The 15,432-nt window shown below is 42.9% G+C and overlaps 1 protein-coding gene across 1 annotated transcript in view; it reads right to left on the bottom strand.

The window, feature by feature from the left end:
• GMPS (guanosine monophosphate synthase) overlaps positions 1-10,716 on the bottom strand; it is a 58,085-nt gene extending 47,369 nt beyond the window's left edge. Inside the window, exons 1-2 of the mRNA XM_090051999.1 lie at positions 10,525-10,716; positions 3,464-3,645 (exon numbers count right to left, since the gene is read on the bottom strand). Of these exons, the coding sequence (XP_089908125.1) occupies positions 3,464-3,645; positions 10,525-10,551 (209 nt within the window). The 5' untranslated portion in view covers positions 10,552-10,716. The remainder of the gene's footprint in view (positions 1-3,463; positions 3,646-10,524) is intronic.
• Positions 10,717-15,432: the final 4,716 nt, after the last annotated feature.

Here is a 15,432-nt window from a genome sequence, read left to right as displayed (position 1 = left end):
GCATCAAAATAGGCTTCTTAACCATCCATGACCAAAAGTCTACTAAAGTATAATTGTGTTGGTATACACCATTGGTATGCAACCAGTGATCCAATTGCTCGTTAGAAAAAATAAATCAGTAATAAATTATAAATTGAGAGTGTACTCTAACTTTAAAAAGTGTTTCTGTAGGTAGAGATAAACTGGGATAAATATGCAAATTTCAAGAACTGTTGGTATACTATCAAAATCAGCAGGTACAAACTTATTTTCTAGGAGCGTGCCTTTTTCCCAGTTTAGCCTAAACTGCTTCTAAAAGTATAGAAATCAGAAAAGGGCTTGTATCAGAATAAGAGCATCCACATAGGTAGTTATAATGATATTCCTGCATGACTGCTTATCTACTTCTTAGACAGCATGCATGTATTAACATGCTAGTGACTACTTACGACTTTTTTTTGTCCTATTCTCTCTATGATTTGCCTATTTGGAAATGCAAAAGGAAGAGTAAAGCAGGCTTATATTTTTCTCAGTGTTCCCATAACTAAAAATTTCCTATTGCTTAAGATCAGGCATCTTGTGGTAATTGCTAATAGCAGTTTGCCTGGCACTGAACACACTTAAGAAAATCCCACCCAATACCTTGTACAAACACCCCTGTTTTTACTGTTCTGAAGATGGAACAACTTACAAATCAGGCCTTCTCTTTTATGCACACATGGTAAGATTTGGAAACGCACATGAAGATGGGGTATAAAAGTTACTGTAAGGTCAATGAGAATGTGAACTTACAGTATATTAACTGTGCCATATTAAGCACCTGTTTGTACTTTCCTTCTGTGTCATATATGAGAGCGCCTACCTCCCAAGAAAAGCTGAGTAACAGCATACTGGTGGTTACTGAAGCACAGCCGAGGTGCTGTAATTTTGCACCCAAGCTGACCTAATGGTAACTTGCTTGTATGGCTATATGTTAAGTGACTTAGATACCCAAGTCACCCTCAGGAAAAAAAAAAAAAAATGAGACTGGTCACCCAAGGTGTATGTTTTTGGTGGGGGTTTTTTTGGTTTTTTAAGTAGAGTGTTTAAATTATATAGCTACACAATGGATTCAGTTGATGGAAGCAAAACTGAGAGCTTTCCTTAGCCACACTGACTCACAGATCTGCATCTTGCTTGCCACAGAGGACCAACTTTATTTAGATCAGAGCATAATGCAGCTTCTATTCCTATTTAAACATTAGTTTGAATGACAAATGTCAGACTCTTTGTACCCTATTTAATCATTAGTTTGGAAGCTAGACACTATGCACTGTATTTGAAACCTTCATTTAAGAATTGCAGTAAGCACCAACTTTTATCACAAAGATCAATAAACACCATCAAATAGCTACCTTCAATCTCCGTTGACCCGACCCAGATTTAAGCAAATGATTGCAGAGGTGGAAACCCAGAGTATGAAGTCTATTGGTTGTTTTGCATTGTAGATTTTTGTCAGCCTTGGAACAGTGACCATTTGAAAGAAGATATTTTGTCAAGTTTTAAAAAGGTAATCTGGAGAGCAACAAACCTGGTAGGTGATAGCAGAACTACTCTCTTAATATAGTGGTTTTAAAGAACATTAGTTAGAGTGTTGCACAGAGCTTCTCTTTTTAAAAAGAAATGAACACCCCCCTCCTTCCCCCAAGCACAGGCATGCACACAGACTACCAAGCCACTAACTGGGCGGCCGTGTAATTTGGAAACAATTTAAGTCAATTTACACCTATGTGATATCTTATTAGGCATATCAAGAATTTCTTTTTAAAAAAGGTAGGTTATACATGATGCCCACTTTTAAAAAAAAGATTTGATTGTGGTATCTTAAAAGCAAGACCTAGTAGCAATAAGTATTTTTCAGCTTCATTTGTTAAAGGGAAAGAATTGCAAACCTAATAAAATAAATGGCTTGAAATCCTATTTCTAAATGAGCATAGTGAATTCATATTTGTGCAGACTGGCACCATTATGCTGCCAATCTACAAGTTCAGTAGCAACTATTAGCTAGAAAAACACGAATTCAATGAAGTAAAAATCGGTCTTGTATGGTTTATCCAGCACAATAGTAAGATGCACGCACCATGTTTTTGGATTTTTAAACTGGTATTAAAGGGCCATGATAATGGGAACTCAAGTGATTTGTATACATTTTTAAGACTTATACATTTCTACTCCAACCATGCAGTTCATCCAATAAAAAATATCACCCACAAGAATTCCGGGACCATCATGGCAATATCACTTCAGTACTACTAGGACTTTTACAGCAACTTTTACTTATCGGAAAGAGGCATACATAGGAGAAGACAAATATATGGTACTAAAACTAGGATAACTTTTTCCTCCCCCACCTCTCTCTGGCCTCAGGGGCCTATAACAGCCTTCCACCTCCTACTATCTTGCTCAGTCTCTTTTTACCTTGTTGCATTTTTGCCTATCCCTTCCAAAATCAGTTTATCACCTTTTCCCCTAGAAAACACTACTGGGGAATTTCACTTAATTTTTTTTTTTGTTTACTTGCTTACCAGAAACAGTTTCACATGGCAAAGTATGCCATCTTTGGTTTAATATGCAATTCACAGATGTAAATTTAAATATTTAAATGTTATGTAAACTTCTGTTAAAGAAAATTATACAGGAACATTGTAAAAGAAAAACATAGTCAACATTACTTAAAATTTGTTGAAGTCACAGTTAACAGCCATGGGGCTCTTTAGCCTGGAAAAGTGTAGGCTCAGGGGTGATCTGATGGCCACCTATAAATTTATCAAGGGTGACAACCAGGATCTGGGGGAACGTTTGTTCACCAGAGCGCCCCAAGGGATGACGAGGTCGAACGGTCACAAACTCCTGCAAGACCGTTTCAGGCTGGACATAAGGAAGAATTTCTTTACTGTCCGAGCCCCCAAGGTCTAGAACAGCCTGCCATTGGAGGTGGTTCAAGCACCTACATTGAACACCTTCAAGAGTAAATTGGATGCTTATCTTGCTGGGATCCTGTGACCCCAGCTGACTTCCTGCCCTTTGGGCAGGGGGCTGGACTCGATCTCTCGAGGTCCCTTCCAGCCCTGATGTCTATGAAATCTATGAAACACATACGTTAACTGGAAGAACTAATAAGTCTTATGTATACATAAAAATCAACTCCTTCAAAGGCTGCATCACCAGAGGAACTGGCCTTAACATGTACATACATACACTCCTACTTCTTCTGTTTCCCAAATTAAGTTGAGCAGCAAACTATAGCATGAAAAAGTATACGTAAATCCTTGTGCTAGATTCTTTCCCTATTAAAACTCAGATATTCTGTTAACAAGTTGAGGTACAAACGTAAAGCAACATATTACAGTAAGAGATGCAATGTATATTACAAGCACCTGATTTTGTCAGTGAGAACTACAGATGTCCTCGCATGTAAAAGAAACACACAGAGAAAATGACCTACCGAAATCCCTGTTCCTTGATTGCAAAGGCTGGTGTTTCCAAAGGGAAGATCTCAGACTGGACAAACAGTTCCCGTACTCGACGGTCTATGACTTTTCCATATTGAGCTCCTGCATCAAGAATTACAATAGCTCCTTCATAGTGATGCTGGCCATCCTTGAGATCTCCTCCAGCATTCTCCGACTGTGAACAATATTTACATATGTAGTTTATCATAATGGTTAGACTATTTGTATAGAATCAGAATCAAAGCAAGGCTTTTTAAGTAACACTGACTGGAAAACTAATTATTAAAAAGGCTCAAATAGAGTCACTGGAAAGTTTCCTTAACAGAATTCTTTATTAAAGAGCTACTGACAGCAAAAGCATTTTAATGAAAAACATCAGGACTTATGTACAGCAATAACACAATAGCCAGATTTAGCTAACCAGTATACCACATGGAAAACCCTGTGTGCTATTTACATGGGTATAAAATTTACTATTGATTTATGTAGCACAGAACTACAGAATACCCCCTCCTGAGCTGCCACACCATCTGCTCACTCACTAGGCCAAGCCCAAAGGGAACAAGGATTACTTAAGGCCTCTCCTTCCACTGAAGAAGTGGTGCATATGATCTAGCCCAATACTGCCACTTTAGCCTCTGGAACTATGACATCCCAGGGAACACAAAAATAGCTTTTTATAAGAAGTCTAACATGCAACATAGTGGTTTAAAAGTGAATTTATCCCTAGCAAAGTAGTACTGGACTTAACTGCACTACTCAAATAGTTCAAGGTCAGTGGTGAAACTTGTCTTTCTTTACCACACCACAATGTATTCTAGATTCTGACTAGGAATAATCTTCTGTAGAGGATGAAAAGGCTACTTTGGTCTCCATACTGATTCAGTCTTTGATTTATCTAAGATTGTCAAAATCCCACACTAGCCATTTTGAATGCAACATTCCAAGCAGTTTATCATCATTCTGGGGAGATGGGAGGGGAGTGTTACATAACTTTAAAATCACGAAGGAATAGATTTAGAAGAAAAGACTTCTGCACCTTTTCTGAATACATTAAGCAGTGCAAATATTGCCCCAAAATCTTGGTCAGAGAGCAACCTTTCCCAACATTTCATATTTTACCCAAGTGGCAAGTCCTTTGCTCCTGTGTAACACCAACAACCAGTTACATAAATAGTAACTCTAAAGCAATTCAGGCAGAATATATATTTTCTAATACTACACATTTATTTTTGATAGAGTTTAACAGTAGTTCAGCAGCAGGACAGGATGGTTGTCAGCAGCAAATACACTGAACTACCCTCTAATTGTGGTCTGCAGAAACCTCAGACAAAAATACAGAAAGGACTCAACATAGAAGATTTCATGGAAGGTAAGAGAGACTGCCCTTCAGTTCTATGAAGAGTGCTACTACTCTGGATCCTCTCCTTCAGTGTGGACTTCTTCCCAAGTAAAAATACATTTTATATTTTGCTTCACAAAGCAAGAGTCAAGAAGCAAAAGAAAGTGCTTTTCTCAGTTGCCTCTGAGATGAAGTAATTTTACCTGTAGAATAAACCAAGCTGGAGAAGACAACCTTTTCTAGCTCTGGGCCAAAATGAACCAACCCAGGTCAGGAGAAAGGCAGGCACCAGGACCTGCTCAGTATTGGGGCTCATCCCTCCAATGGCACAAGGAGAGTGTGGGATGCTGAATGCCACTGAAGGCCCACCTCTGCAGGCTGGATCCAAGGGCTGTGAGCTGCTGACCCCTAAACTAAGCTCATGTTCATTAAGGGTGGAAGACGCACTGAATTAAAACATCTAGAACTGTAGAACTTTGCTGGTGGCTACCTAGTTCCTCCATTGGAGTGGTAATCAAAACTCTGAAGGTTTTAGCAAGATGATTTCTAGGTTTGGTCCAAGATAAAACCACCACTCTTTCGCATAAAGCTACATTGCATGTACTCACATATTTGCACACAAAACACTTACTATTTATACAATTTAATATCATGAAGTTTCGTTATTTTTTTTAAAGAAATATGTAACTTATTATGTTTTTTGAAAATATTTCCCCCACCATCCCACCTTGTGTTAGCTGATTAATTATCTAGAAGTTATGAAAGAATTACTTTTTTTTTTTTAAAACAGTGATCATATTAAACTATTACTGTAGTCTTTTAGAAGATTCAGAGCATCAATCTTTAGTCCCAAAATCATATAAAAGGCAAAATAAAAATTATGATGGCACTATATTTAATTCACACTTTAACAACAAACTGCCAAACGCTGATTAAGGGTAAAATATGCCAACTATGAGAATTATCTCCTCAATTTCTCAACATCACCAGCCCTATTTAACTTATGTTTAGGAGAAACTTCAGTGGAATATACACCTAAAAAGAAGAACAATTAGATAGATCTCTCGCAAACCAAGTTGTACAGGTTTTGGAAGGCCATGGCAAAGCCTCTGGATCAGAATATTTATTCAAAGAAGTACAAACCTGACATCTATGTTATCAGTGGAATATTAGTCCTTCTTCCATGGCTACTTACTAATCAGTGAAGTGTTCCTCATCTTAAAAATAGGAAACTGAGATGTAGAGATTTAAGTCAATTTTCAAATTCATGCCTGAACACAGCACTATAGTGTTTAACCTCAAGGTCATCCTTCCTACTTTTGAGTTAGGAAGCCCATTTAATATCCAATGCCAGGCTAAGTAAAACGTTATGCCTTTAGAAAGCCATATCAGAATGCACTGGTTTAGAATGAAAGCTAATCTGTATTTTCTCAAGATCTATGATTAAAATGCCAGTTTTGATTACATGTGCTTAATATTTCTATTTAAACATATGCAAAAGAGTGGTTTTAGGCTTTTGACAGGTTATTCTTAATGAATGAGAACATTACTCTTCCAGCTTTTGGCAGGGAAGGCAAGAGGGTGGAAAGAAAAAGACACTCCTAACCCCAGCCCCCCATTATATTCATTATTCTTTTGCTACACTACAATCTCCCTAAAAGCATCGATAAGGATTTACCACTTCCCTCCACAGTAGATAACATCGATGGAACTCTTATATGGAAGGGACAAGTAATTTGGATAGTCAGTCTATATGAATTTAGGAGCAGATACTCATGTTTATGAAACACATTCCACCTTAAGACAGTCCAATATTTCAGTGTTTAATGCTCATCTGCAAAGGTTTCTAAAGTTTCTTTCCTACACTGAAACTGACATTCACAATATGCAGGCATTCCATTGGTTTACCTGAACAGTTTATAAGTCTTTACTTTTCTTGGTTTAAGACAGCACAGGGGTTTTTGAACTTTTTTATTTAAGCATACCCCTGGTGGGCAGACATGGCATGATGGGGAGGGGAGCTTGAGGCTGAACATAGAGCTGTGGCACAGGGTGGTGGATGGTGGCGGCACCTGCTGCCACATGCAAACGCCACTCCCCCCCCCCCCAAATCAAACCAGCTGAGCAGCTCCTGTGCGGTCGGCAGAGGGGTGCCGCTGCTTTCATCCCAGCCCTGCTCCTGGAAGGCAGTGGTGCAGGGTACTGGGAGGAAGCGTGCCATCCCCGTCTGTCTGTGTGTACCCCCTAGGGTCTTCCCACGCATCCCTGATTAACAGCCCCTGAGATGAGACAGAATCAAAGACGCATCATTAAAATAATAAAGATAGGGACACATATGGGCAAAACATCAGTGTCTCAAATGGAATTAAGGTCTCAATGAACTAGGCATCCAACACACAAGACAGATATTCTTCAGAATAGGGACTAAGTAGGACAAAATCCTCACCAGCCTGCTAGTGCTGAATTTGCATGACGGGAAGTTAAATAGGTCAGCACCCCTGTTTTAACCCTGTTCTCTGGGATCTCCACCAGGAACCTTACAGTACCTTACATTCCCTTGCCGCAGTAAAAAAAAAAACAAAACAAAAACTGTTTCCATCTACAAGCAAACAGTTTATCTGAGTGACCAGCAACCAAATTAACTTAGCACAACTGCAAGTCTCTGTACAGCCAAGGTACATTTCTGAGTCCTCACTTACTCTACACTTCTCAGTGTGCATAAGGGTACACTCCCTGATTTTTTGTGCTGAAACATTAAAAAATTATTTTCCAGCCAATCGCGTCAATGCTGGGAAAGTTTGCCTGTTCAATGAAGGATGCTTGAGGCCTAGTGTTTTGGTTATTTTGATCAGGTTACTACCAAAGTCAGTACCCAAATTACTGCACAGTTCTAATGCAAACTCTTAGCCAAGTAAGTCATCTTGTGCTTATATCATCTTTACACATGGTTCTTAGGTATTTCCTTGTCAATGGCATGGAGAATTGAACTAAAACTTAGTAAAAACCTGCGTTCACGGTACTGCACAGCCTGTGCAGCACAGGCATATGCGGCTAATAACTGTAAAGTACAAACATAAAGGATACTAATCTTAACTGGTGCATTGATCGCCAAATATGGCCCGATGACAGTAATAGGAACTAGTGAATACACACACACACACACACACACACACACACACACACACACAGAAAATCACGTCTCCCTAACTTAAGGCTTTGCTTTGAATATAACTTTGAAAAAAATGAAGATGTTTTTAAAAATGACAATACAGGGAAGCCTTTAACATGTCAGCTTAGCTCACATACTGGAACACCCTTCACAGGCCAGAAAAGAATTGGGGGGGGGGGGGGCATTATGAAAAAGCTCAGATAAAAATACAGTGGATTTTTTCAGCTTAGGATAACTAATTTAAAATCACAAGGATACACATTAAAAACCACATTGTATGTGAAAGATTTCCACTGTTGTCTGTGATTGGTGAACCAAATAAACCAATTACACTACTGCAAAATAATATCGTCTCGTGACTTTGGTTTGCCTAGAGTTTCAGACAAATCTAAATTCTGAATCCTGAGACCTGAAGCTGAAAATGAAGACTAAACTTAACATACTGAAATTATGCTATCACCCATTACAGTCCTATGAAGGACAGGATTTTGAATCCCACTTCCCCAACCCTCTTATCTGAGCTGCCTTACATTAACTCTCTGACAGCAATGGAAGTCTGTCAACACATTTTTTGGCATTAGAGATCTGTTATTTATTTTTGTTTAATGGACATGGTCTTAAATGGAGGGAGTCTTGCAAAACTTATATGTGGATTAAGTAGCAAATACAATTTCTGAGGAATTCTAACAAAACGTCTCAGTCTGGAATGTCTAACATTAGGCAAGAAGCCCAAGAAGTTGTCCAACATCCCTTACACATCTACACAGGGGGTCTATTAAAAAGTATCACCAAAAAGCCTATTGTTTCTTACATGTTTCCTGGACCATCACAGCTACAACACTACTCTAGCCTTACTATAATATTAGCCAGTCCAATTCATATTTAGGTACCCGACTTTCAGAGATACCAGAACCCACAGTTCCAGTTAATCAAAGGCTTACACAAACCAAAATAAGGAGCGCTGGGTCTGCTTTTTCAGATTTGTACTGGTTTTCTATGATGGGTTGTTTCCTCTGGTACTGGAATTAAGACAGCTATAAAAGTGTGTTCACTTGGATTTTAACAAAGTTTAACAAGCAGCACTTATCAGATGTTTAGGGCACCAGCAAAAGTTCTTTAAAAGATGCACAAATAAAACGAAGCATCAGTCATCAGAAACAAAACCAAATAACCCAACATTAATATAACATAAATTAACCAACACCAAACTCATCTCCTAGAAATATGCCTTGTTCGGTCTGAGTTGTGGCAATGTGCAAGAGGCTGATCTTGCATCACACTCTAAAAGCTAAATCAACCCTGGCTGATACAAGCCTGGAGAAGAAGAAGCAAGCTCCAAGTCCTGCAGGCGTGAAGGAGAACCCCTTTGGTATGCTATGAAAAATACAACATTGCATTAGAAAACCAGGTAACCACAGCCAACTGACACCCATGACTGTCCATCTCCATGACTGTCCCCCATCCACGCTTGTTGCTTGAGTTGAGGAGTTAAGGTCCAGACTATGCTAAGCTGAACATAGTTTACTGCCAAAATACAGCACTGAATCATTCAAAAAGGCATGCTGTTCAGCAGGGCTCACACTCACACCCCAAGGAGGCTGCATCTCAATAATGCTGCAAATGAAAAGACCACACTGCAAAGCAGCCAGGCAGTGGGACACAGTGCAGGCATGTCTCATAGGGATCTGACTCCAGCTAGGGATTTCAAGCTCTAGGGGCTTCCTTAGTAAGGAAGGCACTATTTGTAGCATTTATTCTTGCAGAGCAGGACTTCCTGGGCTTTAAGCAAATTAGACTAGAAAGAAAACCAGAAATAAACAGAAACCTAGCCAGCCCTGAAGTGCTCAAAATGCCAGGGGAGAACTAGCACGTAACAAAGCCTCTGTCAGAAATAAGATGGCGAGAAGTACAAAATTAAGAAGCGGCAAAGAACCTCTGAACCGGGCCAGAGCCATCGGCCTCGGGGCCAACCCTGCCCCACGCACCCTTGACGGCTGGCGAGGAGGGCGGGCCGGCAAGCGCAGCCTCTGGCCCAGGGAGCTCCTGCTGGCCGCGAGAGCCGACCCAGGCCCTCGGGGGCGACCCCGGCCCAACACGAGCTTCTCCCCGCCCCGCCGGAGCCCCGCAGCCAACGCTCAACTTTCTGCTTTACTTCCTCGTCGGTGCCGCGCGGGCCGGAGCCCGGCGGGGCGGGGGCGCTCCCTGCCAGGCGGGCACGGCCCCGCGGCGGGCAGCGCTGGGCCCGGGCGGCTCGTCCCCGCCCCAGGCGGCCAGGCGGGGTGCCACCAGGCTCCGGGAGCGGCACCCCCGCCGGGCAGGCCCTGGCGGCGGCAGGGCACAGAGAGGGAAGCTGGGCCCGCGCTGCGGCTGGGGACACCTGCGCGGGCGGCGGCACGTGGGGGAGCACATGGCCCGAAGCGCCCCCCACCCCCGCCCCATGTGCGGCCCGGCCCGGCCCGGCCCGTGGCGGGGGGAGGGGGGGTGCCTCCCGCACAAAGCGGGCGGGGGGAGGGGGGTCCCGGGGCGGCCGGCGCCGCACTGACCTTGGCGTCTCCATTGCACAGGGCCATGGAGCCGGCGGGCGGGCAGGCGGCGCTCCGGGTCGGGCGGCGGCGCCCAGGGCGAGGGGAGGCTGCTGCGGAGCGGCCGCCGAGATGAGCTAATCCTGCCCGTGTGCGCCCCGCTCCCACCGCCGCCGCTGGGCGGAGCCGGCCGCCGCGCCCGCCTCTTCTCCCCGGGGGCGGGAACAGGCCAGAGCCGGAGGCGGCGGAAGGGGCGGGGCGGAGCAGAGCGGTGCCGCAACCCCCTCAGCTCCCGGGGGCCGCGGTGTGGAGGAGCCCCCAGCCGGCAGCAACGGTCCCGGGCGGGAGCCGTTGGCATCTCCGTTCGCGCCCGGCGCCTGCGGGGCCAGCTGCTCCTTCCTCCCCCAGCAGAGACCCCGGCAGCCGCCTGCGCCCGGCGGGACCCGCGTCGCTTCGCCTTCCCCGCGAGGAGACGAGTCCTGGGCGGGCGGAGCCGGCTCCGCGGCCAGCCCAGGGTGAACACGGGCCCTCTTCCAATTCTTCAGAGGAAGATGTCAATGTTGGGCCGGGTTTAAGTGTGGCAAAAAAAAAAAAAATCACAACAACCCCCCCCCAAAAAAACCCACACATACAGCTGCTGATTTAAACAAAACAAAACAAAAAAAATCCTGAGAGATTTGAATGTGTTCACAAATGTTTCAGTGGGAAAAACAAAACAAAATAACTTTTTTTTTGAACATACAAGTTGAAAACTACTGTATTGTTATTGTGAGCATAGGTTATCTTCGTTTTTCCCCTCCTATCCCCAATTTTCCAGTGGATGTACTGGGCTGTTTTTAGACTGGTTCTATCCTGAAGCCCGCACATACTTGTGCATTAGTGTCACCCAGTGGGAAACCCGGTAGTAGAAGTTAAGGAATTGAGTCCAGTTAATAAATAAATAAATGCTTTAAAAGCTACAACCAAAGGCCATGATTCCTCAATGTTCAGTAATGCGCTTGATTTAAAGCAGATGTGCAAGCCTTCTCAGGTCAAGGCCTCATTAAACTAAGGGCCTGCTGCTAGACACTGGATAAATACATTTTTTCTGTAGCAGATCTAAAGAATGTGTATTGAGGGATTTATTGTTTCTCCTTTGGGATGACCTGTATAATTTATCCTTACTTGACCTCTTGTGTATAATGTAGTCACCTCAAGGTTTTTTGGGTTTTTTTGCAGTAAAGCTGTTTTTTTGTTTGTTTGTTTTGTTTTTAAAGTCACAACACTTATTCCCCCTTTTGCCTTTCATATTTTAAATGGAAGCCCACTTAACAATAAGGCACTTTATTAAATCAACATTAATACTGGCTAAAAACCTTATCCTGCAAAAAACCTAAGTACCTGCATAACTTCACATACTTGAATACTTCCATTGACTTTAATGGGACCATTCACAGTTTACAAGATTAAGCACATGTGTAAGTGTTTATAGGATCAAGGCTGACTTGTCTTGGAAACAGAAATTCCATAGAGTATATGCAACCAAGGAATTCACTAATCACCAGCAGCACATGGCATATGATGCTGTATTGCAAAAGTAGTGCACAAATTAGCTGTGCATAAATTAAGATTGTTTTTCTATCTCAGGCTTTTGATTCAAGTAAGCAACTATGTGAGCTTTGCTGTCAAAGTTGACAATGCTACTGGAACCACATCAATGGAATTCCAACTTTATCGGGCACATTTTGGTTCCCTAGTTCCTTATTACTACCGTTCTGTTGCAACCAGCATTTGTCATTAGCATGCATTCATTTACAAGCAAATTAAATGACAGAACACTAATTATAAAAGCTGCTAGTGACAGAATGCTACTAATATGGAACAATGCAACTCTATTAATTATAGAATTGTGCATCTACATTTGATTGTATATTTGTATGTTTGCTAAATATTTTTTATTTATTGATGTGATGCTTGAGAAAGGAAGTGTTTTGTTTGTTTGCCACTATTCATGGCATGTAAAAACAAAAAACACATCTTCATATGATCAGGGCTACCATGAGTTGGAGGCTACTTCTACTAAGCATGTATATCCAAAAAAAAAAATTATTTTTTTTAAGATATAAGTCACATTACACGTTGTCCCCAAGTCAAATTCATATTTCAAAGGTGTATGCATACTCCCAGAATGTGACCCAGAAGACACAGGAGGTACAACAGTTCTCTTTCAGCTCTCCCAGCAACTCCAGAGTTAACTTTCTTAGGCCCGGTACATGCATCTTCTAGCTCAGCATACACAGACCTCAGAAATCAAGGCAAGTGTTCCTCACAATCTGGAACATGGCCTGCTGATCAAACTCAATCCCAGTGCACATTCACTCATTTAAGATGCTTATGCCCCTTGCACAGTTAATCTATGTAGGAATGCCTGGCAAGTCAAAACGTTGTCAGAAACAATATAAATGTTGTCAACTCCATCATTTTGTCATCATGATTTTCTAAAACCCCATTTCCTGGTGTCATTTAACCGAGTCAGAATTTCAGCGTTCAATTTAACTTTTTAGCTTTCAGAATGATGGAAAATAATTTGAAAGCATTACTCTCAAAGGCTCAAGCCTGGAATTCATTACTTAGAACAAATTATGTTCTTAAAGCCAATCTTGTGATTTCCAAGGCGTTCAAAAAAAATTGTGAATAATATTTGCAGTTGGGAGTACTGTGTTCATTTGAGTCCATTCTGAAGGTAAAATAAGTGGAAATTGGCACTTGTTAATAATAAAAGTTTCTTTTTATAAATATCCATTTTGGAAAAAAAAAATCACTTTCAAATTTATGCATCTTTGAAAATAATAATCTGAAATCAAAGAGATTTTTGGAAGGTAACACTAGTAATATCTTGGAAGTTTCACAAAAAGGTCTAAGACAAATGGGGGAGGGGACAACAAGACTTCTAGTCAAAGAATAAATTGAAGCAGAATTAGCCTGTCTCAAATATCACATTCTTCTCTACTAAAGTGAATTCCAAAAAAGGTCTTTTGTGCTAAGAGTAATATCAAAGCGTGAATGTTTCTGCTCTAAAGATTTTGATCATATCATGCTAACAAATTTCTTTAAAGAAATGAACAGAATTGAAGAATGGAAGAATTGATCTCCAAAGTTGCAAAAATAATCAACGGGGAAAAAAGAAAACAGGTATTTCATAGTTTCATAGTTTCTAGGGTCGGAAGGGACCTGAGTAGATCATCTAGTCCAACCCCCTGCCATGGCAGGAAAGAGTACTGGGGTCAAACAACCCCAGCAAGGTGTTCATCCAGCCTCCTCTTAAACACCCCCAGGGTAGGAGCCTGCACCACTTCTCTTGGAAGTTGGTTGCAGATCCTAGCCGCCCTGACCGTGAAGTAGCGCCTCCTGATGTCTAGCCTAAATCTGCCCTCTACCAGCTTGTGACCGTTATTCCTGGTCACTCCTGGCAGTGCTCGGGGGAACAGGGACTCCCCCAATGCCTGCTGATCCCCCCTGACTAGTTTATAACAGGCCACAAGATCCCCCCTCAGCCTTCTCTTTTGGAGGCCGAACAGGTTCAGCTCCCGTAGCCTCTCCTCAAAGGGCCTGCCCTGCTGTCCCCATATCATGTGAGTGGCCCTCCTCTGGACCCTCTCCATGCTGTCCACATCCCTCTTGAAGTGCGGTGCCCAGAACTGGACGCAGGACGCAGTACTCCAGCTGCGGCCTTACAAGTGCCGCATAGAGGGGGAGGATCACCTCTTTGGACCTGCTCAAGATGCATGACAAGGTGTGGTTGGCCTTCCTAACTGCCTCCCCACACTGCCGGCCCATGTTCATCTTGGAGTCAGTGATGACCCCCAGATCCTTTTCCACCTCCGTGCTGACAAGAGGGGAGTTCCCTAACCTGTAGGTATGGTGCTGGTTGTTCCTCCCCAGGTGCATCACCTTGCACTTGTCTGTGTTGAATCCCATCCTATTCTCATCTGCCCACCCTTGTAACCTGTCTAGGTCTGATTGTAGCCTGTTGCTTCCTTCTAGTGTGCCCACGTCCCCCCACATCTTAGTGTAATCAGCAAATTTGAGCAGGGTGCTTTTTACCCCCTCGTCCAAGTCACCGATGAAGATGTTGAAAAGTGTGGGCCCGAAGACCGAGCCCTGCAGAACCCCACTGCCCACGTCCTTCCAGGTTGAGAAGGACCCACCCACTACCACCCTCTGAGTGCGGCCCTCCAGCCAGTTGGCAACCCATTTGACTGTGTGGGTGTCTACACAACAACCCCCCAGTTTCTTAATGAGAATGGGGTGAGAGACAGTGTCAAAAGCCTTCCGGAAATCCAGGAAGACTATGTCCACTGCTACTGTTACCAGATTTGCCTGCTACTTTGGGGTGTGCTCATTTATTAGGGCTAGGGTCTTGGTAATTCTATTAATGTGTTGCTTGTGTTTCTATATGGAGCTGTATCCTTCTGCAAGCCCTCACCCCCAGTGGAGCTATCTTGCAGGACTCAGTTCAGTGGGGCTGGGTTCCTCCAGTCCCCAAATCAGTCATACACACAAAGACACACAGATTAACGTGACACGCCTGACCTGGCCGGGTTGATCAGCATGGACAGGCTGATACCCTCATATGCCAAGAATCAGTTCATCAGAGCAACAATAACTACAGTCAGACACAAGCACACAGTTAAACAGAATACCTCTGAATCTGGCTGGGTGTCCAGATGACACCCTCATGGGCCACCATTCAGATCATTAAGGCACGTCTGAGCCAAACTGGGTCAATCAGCCTGTACAAGCTGATCCCCTTATGTGTTTCAAACTCAGCACGTCCCAATCTTTTAGCCTCTTGATGAGCAGACCCCACAGTATTTCTGGGCTTCACAGGGATCTTTAGCTTAGGTAAGAGGGGCGTTGCTACAGAGCAAGTGGGGAAAAGAGAAGTAA

This window comes from Crocodylus siamensis, chromosome 6, assembly GCF_052110815.1.
Source record: "Crocodylus siamensis isolate JL-2025a chromosome 6, ASM5211081v1, whole genome shotgun sequence".
Classification (NCBI taxonomy): domain Eukaryota; kingdom Metazoa; phylum Chordata; order Crocodylia; family Crocodylidae; genus Crocodylus; species Crocodylus siamensis.
This window is presented reverse-complemented; position numbering and strand designations above follow the sequence as displayed.